The sequence below is a fragment of the Salvelinus namaycush genome, chromosome 31 (assembly GCF_016432855.1).
Source record: "Salvelinus namaycush isolate Seneca chromosome 31, SaNama_1.0, whole genome shotgun sequence".
In the NCBI taxonomy this organism is placed as follows: domain Eukaryota; kingdom Metazoa; phylum Chordata; class Actinopteri; order Salmoniformes; family Salmonidae; genus Salvelinus; species Salvelinus namaycush.
The window spans coordinates 3,658,187-3,673,375 of NC_052337.1; the positions used below are offsets into that span (position 1 = coordinate 3,658,187).

The 15,189-nt window shown below is 47.7% G+C and overlaps 1 protein-coding gene across 2 annotated transcripts in view; it reads right to left on the reverse strand.

Moving 5' to 3' along the window:
* The window catches only part of LOC120026426 (WD repeat-containing protein 7), a 56,179-nt gene that overhangs the window by 20,861 nt on the left and 20,129 nt on the right, over positions 1-15,189 (reverse strand). For both annotated transcript variants that reach the window (XR_005473088.1, XM_038971283.1), the window contains exons 2-5: positions 8,914-9,031; positions 8,161-8,310; positions 7,856-7,938; positions 5,978-6,077 (exon numbers count right to left, since the gene is read on the reverse strand). Coding sequence is in view for 1 of the 2 variants with exons in the window: in XM_038971283.1 (XP_038827211.1) it covers positions 5,978-6,077; positions 7,856-7,938; positions 8,161-8,310; positions 8,914-9,031 (451 nt within the window). In the remaining variant the exon portion in view is untranslated. The remainder of the gene's footprint in view (positions 1-5,977; positions 6,078-7,855; positions 7,939-8,160; positions 8,311-8,913; positions 9,032-15,189) is intronic.

The following is a 15,189-nucleotide window of genomic DNA, read 5'->3' on the forward strand; positions in this document are numbered from 1 at the left end:
CTGACAGTGACGACACAGGATCAGAGGGAGAAGTCACGCTGACAGTGACGACACAGGATCAGAGGGAGAAGTCACGCTGACAGTGACGACACAGGATCAGAGGTAGAAGTCACGCTGACAGTGACGACACAGGATCAGAGGTAGAAGTCACGCTGACAGTGACGACACAGGATCAGAGGTAGAAGTCACGCTGACAGTGACGACACAGGATCAGAGGTAGAAGTCACGCTGACAGTGACGACACAGGATCAGAGGTAGAAGTCACGCTGACAGTGACGACACAGGATCAGAGGTAGAAGTCACGCTGACAGTGACGACACAGGATCAGAGGGAGAAGTCACGCTGACAGTGACGACACAGGATCAGAGGGAGAAGTCACGCTGACAGTGACGACACAGGATCAGAGGGAGAAGTCACGCTGACAGTGACGACACAGGATCAGAGGGAGAAGTCACGCTGACAGTGACGACACAGGATCAGAGGGAGAAGTCACGCTGACAGTGACGACACAGGATCAGAGGTAGAAGTCACGCTGACAGTGACGACACAGGATCAGAGGGAGAAGTCACGCTGACAGTGACGACACAGGATCAGAGGTAGAAGTCACGCTGACAGTGACGACACAGGATCAGAAGTAGAAGTCACGCTGACAGTGACGACACAGGATCAGAGGTAGAAGTCACGCTGACAGTGACGACACAGGATCAGAGGTAGAAGTCACGCTGACAGTGACGACACAGGATCAGAGGGAGAAGTCGCGCTGACAGTGACGACACAGGATCAGAGGGAGAAGTCGCGCTGACAGTGACGACACAGGATCAGAGGGAGAAGTCACGCTGACAGTGACGACACAGGATCAGAGGTAGAAGTCACGCTGACAGTGACGACACAGGATCAGAGGGAGAAGTCACGCTGACAGTGACGACACAGGATCAGAAGTAGAAGTCACGCTGACAGTGACGACACAGGATCAGAGGTAGAAGTCACGCTGACAGTGACGACACAGGATCAGAGGGAGAAGTCACGCTGACAGTGACGACACAGGATCAGAGGGAGAAGTCACGCTGACAGTGACGACACAGGATCAGAGGAGTGGAAAGAGTGCCCCATAACAAATCTCTCAGGCTCTCTCCTCTACACACACACACACACACACACACACACACACACACACACACACACACACACACACACACACACACACACACACACACACACACACACACACACACACACACACACAAATAGCTACTTGATGGACGGTGAGCATGGGGCACCATTGTATTAAAAAGAAATAGCTTCCTCGGGCTTTTGGACTCAAGCGGTTTGTGTTGCTCAGTAGATCAATAACATACCAATTACAACAGACCCTCTCTGCCATCACAGTGGTTAAATATCAGCCAGATAACAGACACCGTGTTGTTGCCTACGTGTCGCTCTTATTAAATTAAACAAATCAAATATCAATCTATTGATAAATCATTAAAAACATACAAACTATTTCCTAAATGTATTTTTTGAAGATATAATAATTAAAGTGTTTCAATGTGAGATTGACAATTGGTCACTCCTTCTGCCATAAACCTACCGTGTACCTGTGTCTGTCTGCCACCAACTCACGCCACACTGTCCTTTTTAAAGGTGTTAAATCAATCTCCTATTAATCTGCAGTATGAATGCAAGGCTGTGACATTAGAAAACATCACGCTAAACGGACTTTAGAGGTCGAAAAAACATTTGTGACGTTAACACCAACAACAAAAACAGACAAAAAAAAAAAAAACTATTTTCCTGCAGTTTCCTACTGAAACGTCTCATGTACTGTAGATAGAACCCATGTGATGTTAACATCCTATTCTCTCTGCTCTGAACCACCCCGAGGAGGTAGAGGACAGCAGAGGAACACACTGGGAAGATTTGGGAGAGGAGAGTTAAAGAAAACAGAAAGACAGCTGGGTAAGATGCTTTATGATGTCGGGCAAGACCAAGGGCACTAGAGGCCAGAGAGGAGATGAACTATAAATATGTTGTGTGTCTGTGTGTGTGTGTGTGTGTGTGTGTGTGTGTGTGTGTGTGTGTGTGTGTGTGTGTGTGTGTGTGTGTGTGTGTGTAACCTTCTGTGTAATACCTGTAAATAAACCCTAAGCCTGGACTTAAGGGCGACACCTCTGGTCTCCACTCGTTTAAAGGAAGGATCTGATGTGTGTGTGTGTGTGTATGAGTGTATACTTACAGAATGTAAGTGTGTGTGTGTATTTTTCACTAAAACCCTAGCAGAGTCCTGTATATCCCCACTGTGAGGGTGATTACTACAGAGACACTTCAGACTGGATACTTTCCAAATGGCACCCTACTCCCTACGTAGTAAGCTACTTTTCACCAGGGGCCATAGGAATCTGGTCAAAACAAAGTGCACTATATAGGGAATAGGGTGCCATTTGGGAAGCATATCACTGTCTGTGGAGGCTCAGTGGGAGCTGGAGGATCACTAGTCTCCAGAGATGAAAGCTCATGTTTCTGGGGTGAGGAGGGAGAGAGAGAGAGCCAGAGAGAGAGAGAGCCAGAGAGAGAGAGAGAGAGCCAGAGCCAGAGAGCCAGAGCCAGAGAGAGAGAGCCAGAGAGAGAGAGAGAGAGAGAGAGAGAGAGAGAGAGAGAGAGAGGAGTGAAAGCGACATAGAGAGAGCGACAGAGACAGAGCATTCACAGTCAGCCCCCTATCAGATCACAGCAAAATCACAAGCCAATAAAGCCTTTCAATTGAATTGAGAGAGAGCGAGAGAATTAGGCCCATACCCGCTAATGATCAAAATCCACTAAAAGGAAGTGATTCCCAAACCTTCCATAACAAAGCTATCACCTACAGAGAGATGAACCTGGAGAAGAGTCCCCTAAGAAAGCTGGTCCTGGGGCTCTGTTCACAAACACACCCCACAGAGCCACAGGACAGCAACACAATTAGACCCAACCAAATCATGAGAAAACAAAAAGATAATTACTTGACACATTGGAAAGAATTAACAAAAAACAGAGCAAACTAGAATGCTATTTGTCCCTAAACAGAGAGCACACAGTGGCAGAATACCTGACCACTGTGACTGACCCAAACTTAAGGAAAGCTTTGACTATGTACAGACTCAGTGAGCATAGCCTTGCTATTGAGAGAGGCCACCGTAGGCAGACCTGGCTCTCAAGAGAAGACAGGCTATGTGCACACTGCCCACAAAATGAGGTGGAAACTGAGCTGCACTTCCTAACCTCCTGCTAAATGTATGACCATATTAGAGACACATATTCCCCTCAGATTACACAGATACACAAAGAATTAGAAAACAAACCCGATTTTGATAAACTCCCATATCTACTGGGTGAAATACCACAGTGTGCCATCACAGCAGCAAGATTTGTGACCTGTTGCCACAAGAAAAGGGCAACCAGTGAAGAACAAACACCACTGTAAATACAACCCATATTTATGTTTATTTATTTTCCCCTTTGTACTTTAACTATTTGCACATAATATGTCATTTGAAATGTCTTTATCAATCTACACACAATAGCCCATAATGACAAAGCAAAAACAGGCTTTTAGAAATGTTTGCATATTTATTAAAAACGGAAATACCTTATTTACATAAGTATTCAGACTGTTTGCTATGAGACTCCAAATGGAGCTCAGGTGCATCCTGTTTCCATTGATCATCCTTGAGATGTTTCTACAACTTGACTGGAGTCCACCTGTGGTCAATTCAATTGATTGGACATGATTTGGAAAGGCACACATCTGTCTATATAAGGTCCCACAGTTGACAGTGCAGGTCAGAGCAAAAACCAAGCCACGAGGTGAAAGGACTCAATCTGGGGAAGGGTACCAAAAAAGGTCTGCAGTATTGAAGGTCCCCAAGAACACAGTGGCCTCCATCAGTCTTCAATGGAAGATGTTTGGAACCACCAAGACTCTTCCTAGAACTGGCCGCCCGGCCAAACTGAACAATCGGGGGAAAAGGGCCTTGGTCAGGGAGGTGACCAAGAACCCGATAGTCACTCTGACAGAGCTCCAGAGTTCCTCTGTGGAGATGGATAACCATCTCTACAGCACTCCACCAATCAGGCCTTTATGGTAGACTGGCCAGACGGAAGCCACTCCTTAGTAAAAGGCAATTGACAGCCTGCTTGGAGTTTGCCAAAAGGCACATAAAGGACCCTGAAAAACAAAATGTTCTGGTCTGATGAACCCATCCAACCATGACAGAGCTTGAGGATCTGCAGAGAAGAATGGAAGAAACTCCCCAAATACAGGTATGCCAAGCTTGTAGCGTCAAACCCAAGAAGAATCGAGGTTGTAATCTCTGCCAAAGGTGCTTCAACAAAGTACTGAGTAAAAGGTCTGAATACATATGTAAATGTGATATTTCCTTCTTTTTCTTTTTACATTTGCAAAAATGTCTAAAAACCTGTTTTGCTTTGTCATTATGGGGTATTGTGATGTCATTATGGGGTATTGTGATGTCATTATGGGGTATTGTGATGTCATTATGGGGTATTGTGTGTAGATTGATGACGGCAAAAAAATGATTTGATCCATTTTAGAATTAGGCTGTAACGTAATGTGAAAAAAGTCAAGGGGTCTGAAGACTTTCCGAATCCACCGACGCTGCCCGCTACCAAGGACTGTGAGCTCTCGTTCTCCGTGACCGACGTAAGACATTTAAGCGTGTTAACCCTCACAAGGGGTTTTCCACGCAGTGGAAAAGGTGGAAAGCTTCAAGTTCCTCGGCGTACACATCACTGACAAACTGAAATGGTCCACCCACACAAACAGTGTGGTGAAGAGGACGCAACAGCGCCTCCTTCAACCTCAGGAGGCTGAAGAAATTTGGCTTGGCACCTGAAACCCTCACAAACTTTTTACAGATGCACATTTGAGAACATCCTGTCGGGCTGTATCACCGCCTTGTCCAGCAACTACACCGCCCGAAACTGCAGGGTTCTCCAGAGGGTGGTGCGGTCTTCCCAACGCATCACCGGGGGCCAACTACCTGCCCTCCAGGACACCTACAGCACCCGATATCACAGGAAGGCCAAAAAGATCATCAAGGACAACAACCACCCGAGCCACTTCCTGTTCACCCCGCTATCATCCAGAAGGCGAGGTCAGTACAGGTGCATCACTGCCTGTTCACCCCGCTTCCATCCAGAAGGCGAGGTCAGTACAGGTGCATCAAAGCTGGGACAGAGAGATTGAAAAACAGCTTCTATCTCAAGGCCATCAGACTGTTAAACAGCCATCACTAGCTCCTTAGAGGCTGCTGCCCTATATACATAGACTTGACACAAGTCACTTCAATAATGTTCACATATTTAGCTTTACTCATCTCATATGCATTTACTGTATTCTATTCTACTGTATTCTAGTCAATGCCGCTCCGACATTGCTCGTCCAAATATTTATATATTTCTTAATTCCAATCCTTTACTTTAGATTTGTGTGTATTGTTGTGAAATAATCAGGCCTCTCCAGGAACAAGGCCTCTCTGTTGGTCTGCTAGGTAATCAGGCCTCTCCAGGAACACAGAATCTCTCTGTTGGTCTGCTAGGTAATCAGGCCTCTCCAGGAACACAGAATCTCTCTGTTGGTCTGCTAGGTAATCAGGCCTCTCCAGGAACACAGAATCTCTCTGTTGGTCTGCTAGGTAATCAGGCCTCTCCAGGAACACTCTGCTGGTCTGCTAGGTAATCAGGCCTCTCCAGGAACACTCTGCTGGTCTGCTAGGTAATCAGGCCTCTCCAGGAACACTCTGCTGGTCTGCTAGGTAATCAGGCCTCTCCAGGAACACTCTGCTGGTCTGCTATAGTGTAGTCATCACCCTCTTATCTTACATTGATTCACCCCCCGCCCCTCGGTGCCCAGGCACAGGGTAGTGGTGTGTGTGTGTGTGTGTGTGTGTGTGTGTGTGTGTGTGTGTGTGTGTGTGTGTACCTGGCACTTGCCCGTGCGGACATCGTAAAGGGCTACTGAACCCTGGCGGGCCCCCACGGCAATACGGTGACTCCGGTCGCAGTATCCCACCATGTAGAACCTGAACAGAATCGAAACACAGAACACACAGAGGTCAGGGCTCATTCATCACACGGCATCGGCCACCGTCACCTGTGGGTCGACCCTTGACCCCTACAAACCCGCAAGGGATCGAACCCTTTCCCCCTAATCAACATTAAAAGTAAATGAGGGGGCAACGACTCTCTTGTTGGTATCACACTAACAGTACATCGTTACAGAGGTTAGAGCGAGACCATCACTAACGCCACTAACCATTCACTGTTCTGTTACTAAACTCAAAATGGCCGCTTGGAGGAGAGGATGTAAAATGGCGGTTGAAAGCTGTGATTTAGTCATGGCTGCCTTTCTGCCATGGCTGCCTTTCTGCCATGGCTGCCTTTCTGCCATGGCTGCCTTTCTGCCATGGCTGCCTTTCTGCCATGGCTGCCTTTCTGCCATGGCTGCCTTTCTGCCATGGCTGCCTTCTGCCATGGAGCATTTGCCATTTCTCCATGAAGGTTTATATTTAGCTGACAAATGAAGGACCATTTCAGTTTGGCATTTTCCTACTATTAGAAATATCAGAATTAAAAAGGAAAAACTAGTCTCTCTATTACAGCAGCAATGTACTCCAGAAGACACACCTGTGATGTTTATTAGTTTTTTATTTAACCTTTATTTAACTAGGCAAGTCAATTAAGAACAAATTCTTATTTACAATGACGGCCTAGGAACAGTGGGTTAACTTCCTTGTTCAGGGGCAGAACGACAGATTTGTACCTTGTCAGCTCAGGGATTCGATCTAGCAACCTTTCGGTTACCGGGCCAATGCTCTAACCACTAGGCTACCTGCCCGCGAAGTACCTTACAGAAGGTACTTCATGTTGTACAATGCATTGCATCACCTAGGATTAAGCATCAATGATATGTCTGTGACAGTACGCAGCAGAGGACAGGGAACGAGGACAGAAAACGAGGACATGGAACAAGGACAGGGGAACGAGGACAGGGAACGAGGACCGGGAACGAGGACAGAAAACGAGGACATGGAACGAGGACTGGGAACGAGGACAGGGGAACGAGGACAGGGGAACGAGGACAGGGAACGAGGACAGGGAACGAGGACAGGGAACGAGGACAGAGAACGAGGACAGAGAACGAGGACAGGGAACGAGGACAGGGAACGAGGACAGGGAACGAGGACAGGGAACGAGGACAGGGAACGAGGACAGGGAACGAGGACAGGGGAACGAGGACAGGGGAACGAGGACAGGGAACGAGGACAGGGGAACGAGGACAGGGGAACGAGGACAGGGAACGAGGACAGGGAACGAGGACAGGGAACGAGGACAGGGAACGAGGACCGGGAACGAGGACCGGGAACGAGGACCGGGAACGAGGACCGGGAACGAGGACCGGGAACGAGGACCGGGAACGAGGACCGGGAACGAGGACCGGGAACGAGGACCGGGAACGAGGACAGGGAACGAGGACCGGGAACGAGGACAGGGGAACGAGGACCGGGAACGAGGACCGGGAACGAGGACCGGGAACGAGGACAGGGAACGAGGACAGGGGAACGAGGACAGGGGAACGAGGACAGGGGAACGAGGACCGGGAACGAGGACCGGGAACGAGGACCGGGAACCGGGAACGAGGACCGGGAACGAGGACCGGGAACGAGGACCGGGAACGAGGACAGGGGAACGAGGACAGGGGAACGAGGACAGGGAACGAGGACAGGGAACGAGGACCGGGAACGAGGACCGGGAACGAGGACCGGGAACGAGGACCGGGAACGAGGACATGATTACTCACTTGCAGATAGCAGGGAAACACTCATTCAGCCCTTTCTTCTTCACCAGAGAGCCTTCGATGCAGTACATGATGATGTCCATCACCTAGAGGAAGGAAGGAGAGAGAAATACCCAGAAATAACCACGTGTCCATACCTCATCCAATCACCTCAAAATAGAGCTACTAAAAATAAAACATTTTTCTCAAGGTGCTGCCATTAATTCTAAACTAATTAGCTAGATTTCAGGATGTAAGGTAAAATAAAGTTAAAGCGTGTTTGTTGTATTGTAACATGGAGAGCCCAGGTCTTGGACTGCATGTCGTACCTCGACCAGCAGGTCCACGACGTCAGTCGGCATCTTCTCAATGAGGATATCTATAACCCTGATGATCTCTGTCTTAGCCCGGCCCAGAGAGGTGGTGTGGACATTCTGCTGCGACTGAGAGTTAGCCTGCATGGCTGTGTGTCTGTGTACCTAACATACAGGATACACAACACTGAGTTAAGGAGGGTAGGGGTTAGGGGGAAAAGGTTAGGGGTAAGGAAAGAGGTTAGGGGGAAGAGGTTAGGGGGGAAGAGGTTAGGGGGGAAGAGGTTAGGGGTTAGGGGGAAGAGGTTAGGGGGGAAGAGGTTAGGGGGGAAGAGGTTAGGGGTAAGGAAAGAGGTTAGGGGGAAGAGGTTAGGGGGGAAGAGGTTAGGGGGGAAGAGGTTAGGGGGGAAGAGGTTAGGGGTAGGGGGAAGAGGTTAGGGGGGAAGAGGTTAGGGGTAGGGGGAGAGGTTAGCCTCTTCCCCCTACCCCTAACCTCTTTCCCCCTAACCCCTAACCTTTTCCCCCTAACCCTTAGGGGTAGGGGTTAGGGGGAAGAGGTTAGGGGTAGGGGGAAGAGGTTAGGGGTAGGGTAGTAGGGTAAGGGTGAGGGGTTAGGGGGAAGGGTAAGGGGGTGAAGGGGGGAGGGAGGAAAGGAAGGAGAAGGCCGAAAGGAAGGGCAGGGTGGCGTGTGAAAGCAGAAAGGTCATGTACAGAGTAACAGAGCTACAGGGGAGACGACATGGAGACATGAAAAACAGGAGGTCTCACCTCTCTGGCGATGGTTGTGATGAAGGCCGGAGGTCTGGCGGTGGCGATGAGAGACAGAGCGTGGCGTGCTGAGCGGGCCGAGTCGGCTGCTGGGTTAAGGGGCAGGCCCATTGTGATGCTAACCAGGCAGCCGGAGGGTGAGAGAGAGAGGGAGGGGGAGGGACAGAGAGAGAGGGAGGGTAAGAGAGTAAGGGAAAGAGAGCCGAGGGGGAGAGGGAGGGCAAAAGCCGGAGGGGGAGAGAGAGAGAGAGCCAGAGGGTGAGAGCCGGAGAGGGAGCGAGGGAGCCAGAGGGAGGGAGAGAGGGAGCCAGAGAGGGATAGAAAGAGGGAGGGAGGAAGGGAAAGAAAGAGGGAGGGAGGGAGGTAGAGAGAGAGAGGGAGGTAGAGAGAGAGAGAGAGAGAGTGAGAGAGGGAGCCGGAGGGAGGGAGAGAGGGAGAGAAAGAGGGAGGGAGAGAGGGAGAGAAAGAGTGAGGTAGAAAGAGGGAGGGAGGTAGAGAGAGAGAGAGAGAGAGAGGGAGGTAGAGAGAGAGAGAGAGAGAGTGAGAGAGAGAGCCGGAGGGAGGGAGAGAGAGAGAGGGAGAGAAAGAGGGAGGGACGAAGGGAGAGAAAGAGGGAGGTAGAGAGAAAGAGTGAGGTAGAGAGAAAGGGAGGTAGAGAGAGAGGGATGTAGAGCGGGAGAGAAAGAGTGAGGTAGAGAGAGAGAGAAAGAGAGAGAGAGAGAGAGAGAGAGAGAGAGAGAGAGAGAGAGAGAGAGAGAGAGAGGGAGGTAGAGAGAGAGAGAGAGAGAGAGAGAGAGAGGGGGGGGGAGAGAGAGAGGGAGGTAGAGAGAGAGGGAGGTAGAGAGAGAGGGAGGTAGAGAGAGGGAGGTAGAGAGAGAGAGAGAGAGAGAGAGAGAGGGGGAGAGAGAGAGAGGGAGGTAGAGAGAGAGAGAGAGAGGTAGAGAGAGGTAGAGAGAGGTAGAGAGAGGTAGAGAGAGAGAGAGAGAGAGAGAGAGAGAGAGAGAGAGAGAGAGAGAGAGAGAGAGAGAGAGAGAGAGAGAGAGAGAGAGAGAGAGAGAGAGAGAGAGAGAGAGAGGGAGGGGAAAAAAGGAGGCGTTAGAAGTACATAGTAAACAGATTAGCCACAGCTTATAATGTCAGGCCAAGGTCAATGGGATCACTCACACTGCACTAGCATAATGGACTCTCACAATGCACCGTAATTAGGCCCTTCTCAGGGTGGCTCAGCGTCCGTCAGTCAGGCAGCGTAGCACGCAAAGGCCGCTGCCTGCCACACGGGCCCCTGCCACTAGCTAGCCTCGGAAATTGGGAATAGTTGTGGCATCTGTCTGAAATGGAGAGCGAGTGGCCCCCTTGTTAACAAATCATCTGAGCGGTGGACCGAGTGAATATGCATTAGGAGGGGGTTAGGGGCAGTGGGAGGAAGGGGAGCAGAGGGGTGAACCACTTCAAAGGCTGGGCTTATTGTGAAGGCTACGCTGCACTGTTCTTTAGCCATGCAGCTAAAGGGCCTCCAGCACCGGCCCCAACCCCATGTCCTCGTCCCCCCCCACATCAGACACGGCACCGGCCCCAACCCCGTGTCCTCGCCACCCCCCCCCCCCCCCCCCCCCCACATCAGACACGGCACCGGCCCCAACCCCCGTCCTCACATCACACACGTCCCCAGCCCTTCCCCATCCGCCCAGTCCCCCCCTCCAGGCCTGAACCGGCCTCAGCCAAGGCCTCACACCCCAACCCATCCCTGCCCCCCCCCCCCCCCCCTCCGCCCATCAACACACAGCCCAGTGCACTAGTGTTCCCCTCAGCAGGCCGACTGTGGCCTGGACTCATGGTCAAACAGCACAAGGTTAAACAACCCATAGACAACAGACGCATATCATAAGAGACAGGGCAATAACAGCATGCTAAGACACCGTTCTGTCTGTAGTTTATGATGGTCTTCCACTGGACCAGTGGGGATACTGCCAGTTACATTTTCTCCTCGTGATGAACACGGCACAAGAACCACGGTTGTACACACGACAGCTAACATACAGAATTGTTTTAAAAACGTCATACCAGGGATCATTTAGCTGTTTAATTTTGAATTTTAGGACTCCTTGCAGGTATATATATATAAAAAAAAAATATATATATATATATTAATTTGATAAAATATTGCATTTGGCTTTTACTACAATAGCCCATAGAAAAGCATTGAATAACACATTCATTAATGGCAAATCATGAGGAATAAGGTTTTGAAGTGTCTGTCCTATATTTAGGAGATATAAGAAGTCTCAGGAAATACACTACATGACCAACAGTATGGACTCGTCGAACATCTCATTTCAAAATGATGGGCATTAATATGGAGTTGGTTCCCCCACTTTGCTGTTATAACAGCCTCCACTCTTCTGGGAAGGCTTTCCACTAGATGTTGGAACATTGCTGTGGGGGACTTGCTTCCATTCAGCCACAAGAGCATTAGTGAGGTCGGGAACAATGATGTTGGGTGATTAGTCCTGGCTCACAGTCGGCGTTCCAATTCATCCCAAAGGTGTGTGATCAGGGCACTGTGCAGGCCAGTCAAGTTCTTCCACATAGAATCGTCTAGAATGTCATTGTATGCAGCCCCAGACCATTATTCCTCCTCCACCAAACTTTACAGTTTGCACTATGCATTGGGACAGGTAGCGTTCTCCTGGCATCCGCCAAACCCAGGTTCGTCCGTCGGACTGCCAGATGGTGAAGTGTGATTCAGGACTCCAGAGAACGCGTTTCCACTGCTCCAGAGTCCAATGGCGGTGAGCTTCACACCACTCCAGCCGACGCTTGGCATTGCACATGGTGATCTTAGGCTCGTGTACGGCTGCTCGGCCATGGAAACCCATTTCATGAAGCTGCCCGAAGAACAGTTACTGTGCTGACGTTGCTTCCAGAGGCAGTTTGGAACTCGGTAGTTGAAACCGAGGACAGGCAATTTTTACGTGCTTCAGCACTCGCCGGGTCCCGTTCTGTGAGCTTGTGTGTTCTACCACTTCTCTGCTGAGCCGTTACTTCTAGACGTTTCCACTTCACAAAGTGGCATCCTATGACGGTGCCACGTTGAATGTTTGTCTATGGAGATTGCATGGCCGTGTGCTCGATTTTTATACACATGTCAACAACGGGTGTGGCTGAAATAGCGAGAATCCACTAATTTGAAATGGCGTCTACATACTTGTCCACTACACTCACTGCACATTACACTCACTGCACATTACACACACTGCACATTACACACACTGCACATTACACACACTGCACATTACACTCACTGCACATTACACACACTGCACATTACACACACTGCACATTACACACACTGCACATTACACACACTGCACATTACACACACTGCACATTACACTCACTGCACATTACACACACTGCACATTACACTCACTGCACATTACACACACTGCACATTACACACACTGCACATTACACTCACTGCACATTACACACACTGCACATTACACTCACTGCACATTACACACACTGCACATTACACACACTGCACATTACACACACTGCACATTACACTCACTGCACATTACACTCACTGCACATTACACTCACTGCACATTACACTCACTGCACATTACACTCACTGCACATTACACTCACTGCACATTACACACACTGCACATTACACACACTGCACATTACACACACTGCACATTACACACACTGCACATTACACACACTGCACATTACACACACTGCACATTACACTCACTGCACATTACACTCACTGCACATTACACTCACTGCACATTACACACACTGCACATTACACACACTGCACATTACACTCACTGCACATTACACTCACTGCACATTACACACACTGCACATTACACACACTGCACATTACACTCACTGCACATTACACACACTGCACATTACACTCACTGCACATTACACACACTGCACATTACACTCACTGCACATTACACACACTGCAGCCTCAACATAATTTAGTAGTTAAATCTTCGCCTTAACAAATAAAGTAAAATATTCTGAACATTTGAGATGTTTTCTCTACATTGAACGTCACCTACTGTAATCCCCACAGGCAATAAGGACGTATTTTAAATAATAGAAGTTCAATAAATAACATTATTTAAAAAAATTTAAACAAATCTAAAAATATGTTCTGAGACATTTGTTTTTCACTTCTAGCTTTCACTGGCTATTAAAATGTGCGTGTGTGAAATGTTTTAGTGAATATATTGATCTAATCATGAAACAGCCACACTATTTTATTTTCCTTCAATATATTAATGAACAATCATATTATTTTATATATGTTGAACAAATTCCCTCTCAAGGAAAACAGACTGGTAAATGATGTACTCTATAATAGTAGAATAAGTCAACATGCCTGATGTTGTTCTCTTACATTCTTAAAACACGGGGATATTTATTAATAAAAAATGATTTAAATACATCACACATATACGTTTAATTTTTTCAGTCATTTTTTTTTTCATTTTCAAAAACGAGGTCAATTCCAACAAAAATATGGGGGAAAAAATGCTTTTTTTCTTTTGAGCTTTTCATTCTCACTTTCTCTCTCCTGTCACACATCAAACATTCAGAATCACACACACACACATCAATATGTAAATTGAAAAGATTGATTGATATTAGCCATCAATACCATAGCCCAGCTGTTGTAGAACATTCTATATGGTCTGCAGGTATATTTCAACCGGTATCTGGTTAACTATTACATTAATGACAAACATAGAGGTTTTTAATATAAATGACATCTAACATTTTTATAACTATAATCTCAGACTTTTTTTTATTCTTTCAAAATTATTTGCTTTTCTATATAATAGTGAACACACTCAACCCACAAATAATACAAAAACAACATATATCTGTACTCTTTATTTCTATCTCTTTATCACCTTTCTCTCACACAAACATAGACGCACAATAAAATATAATCTGTTGGACAAAATTCAGAGTTGAAAATGTAAAAGGTATTTGTGGATGGGGGGGGGGGGGGGGGGGGGGTTATACGTTTCACCGTGAAAAAAAGTGCTCAGATCTTTCCTGATGGAAAAGGGATTATTTATTACTTATTATTGGGAGAGATGAGTAATTTACATGAACCTGACTAGCAGCCATTCCCTTTGTTAGAGAACCATCCATCCGTTGGTCAATATAGTCAGTTCAAAGACAGAGCCAGTCAAGCGTGCGCATATGGACTCCTTTCTGATGTAAATTAGGTTCAAGTTTAGGGAACCCTATGAAGGGTGAAAAGACGTATTTTCCGGATGTTTAAAATACATATTTTCCAGGACATTGAAATCTAATTCATTTTTTCGGTTCTGAATGAAAGTTGAAAATACTTATTATCCAGACGTTGAAAATGTGTATTTTTCAGATGTTGAAATCAGGCACTGAAGTAAAGTTGAGAAGACCTCCAGAGTGGCGCAGCGGTCTGAGGTACCGATCAATGCTAGAGGTGTCACTACAGGTCCGGGTTTGATCCCGGGCTGTGTCGCAGCCGGGAGACCAATGAGGCAGCGCACAACGGCCCAGCGTCGTCCGGGTTAAGGGAGGGGTTTGGCCGGCAGGGAGGTCTAGCGACTCCTTGTGGAGAGTGGGGCGCAGTGCAGGCTGGCTTCGGTCGCCAGCTGTACGGTGTTTCCTCCGACACATTGGTGCGGCTGGCTTTCCGGGTTAAGTGAGCGGTGTGTCAAGAAGCAGCAGGTTCGTGTTTCGCAGCACGCACGGCTCTCAAACATTTTTTGTTGTTGTTATGATCAGCTTGCCAAAAATTGACGGACACAAACTTAAAACCACTGATCATGACAATGGGGTGAAACAACCTTTACAGCAGTTGTCCATTCCATATCGTCCATTTTACTTTGACCTGTCCTGTTTTTAGGATATGTTGTTTGTTAACATAACAGCACATTTTTTTTTTGCAGGCTTGACTATATTTGATTGGCCACCATTCAGATTAGGCTATTTGATTGGAGAAACCTGCATGATGTAAAAAAGAAAAGAAAAGTCTCATTACATTGTCATCCATTTTATCTCCAGCCTGAAGGCTACAGAAAAGGCCACATTCTCTTTCTACCATATCCTGTATCTGCTACATGATTTATGTCAGATGATATTATTTTGACGGAATGTTAGTGGAGCGCAGCAGCGATGCGTCCCTCCAACAGCACCCTGGAGAGGCATGCTGGGAATAGACAGGATACGTATTTTGTGTCCCTT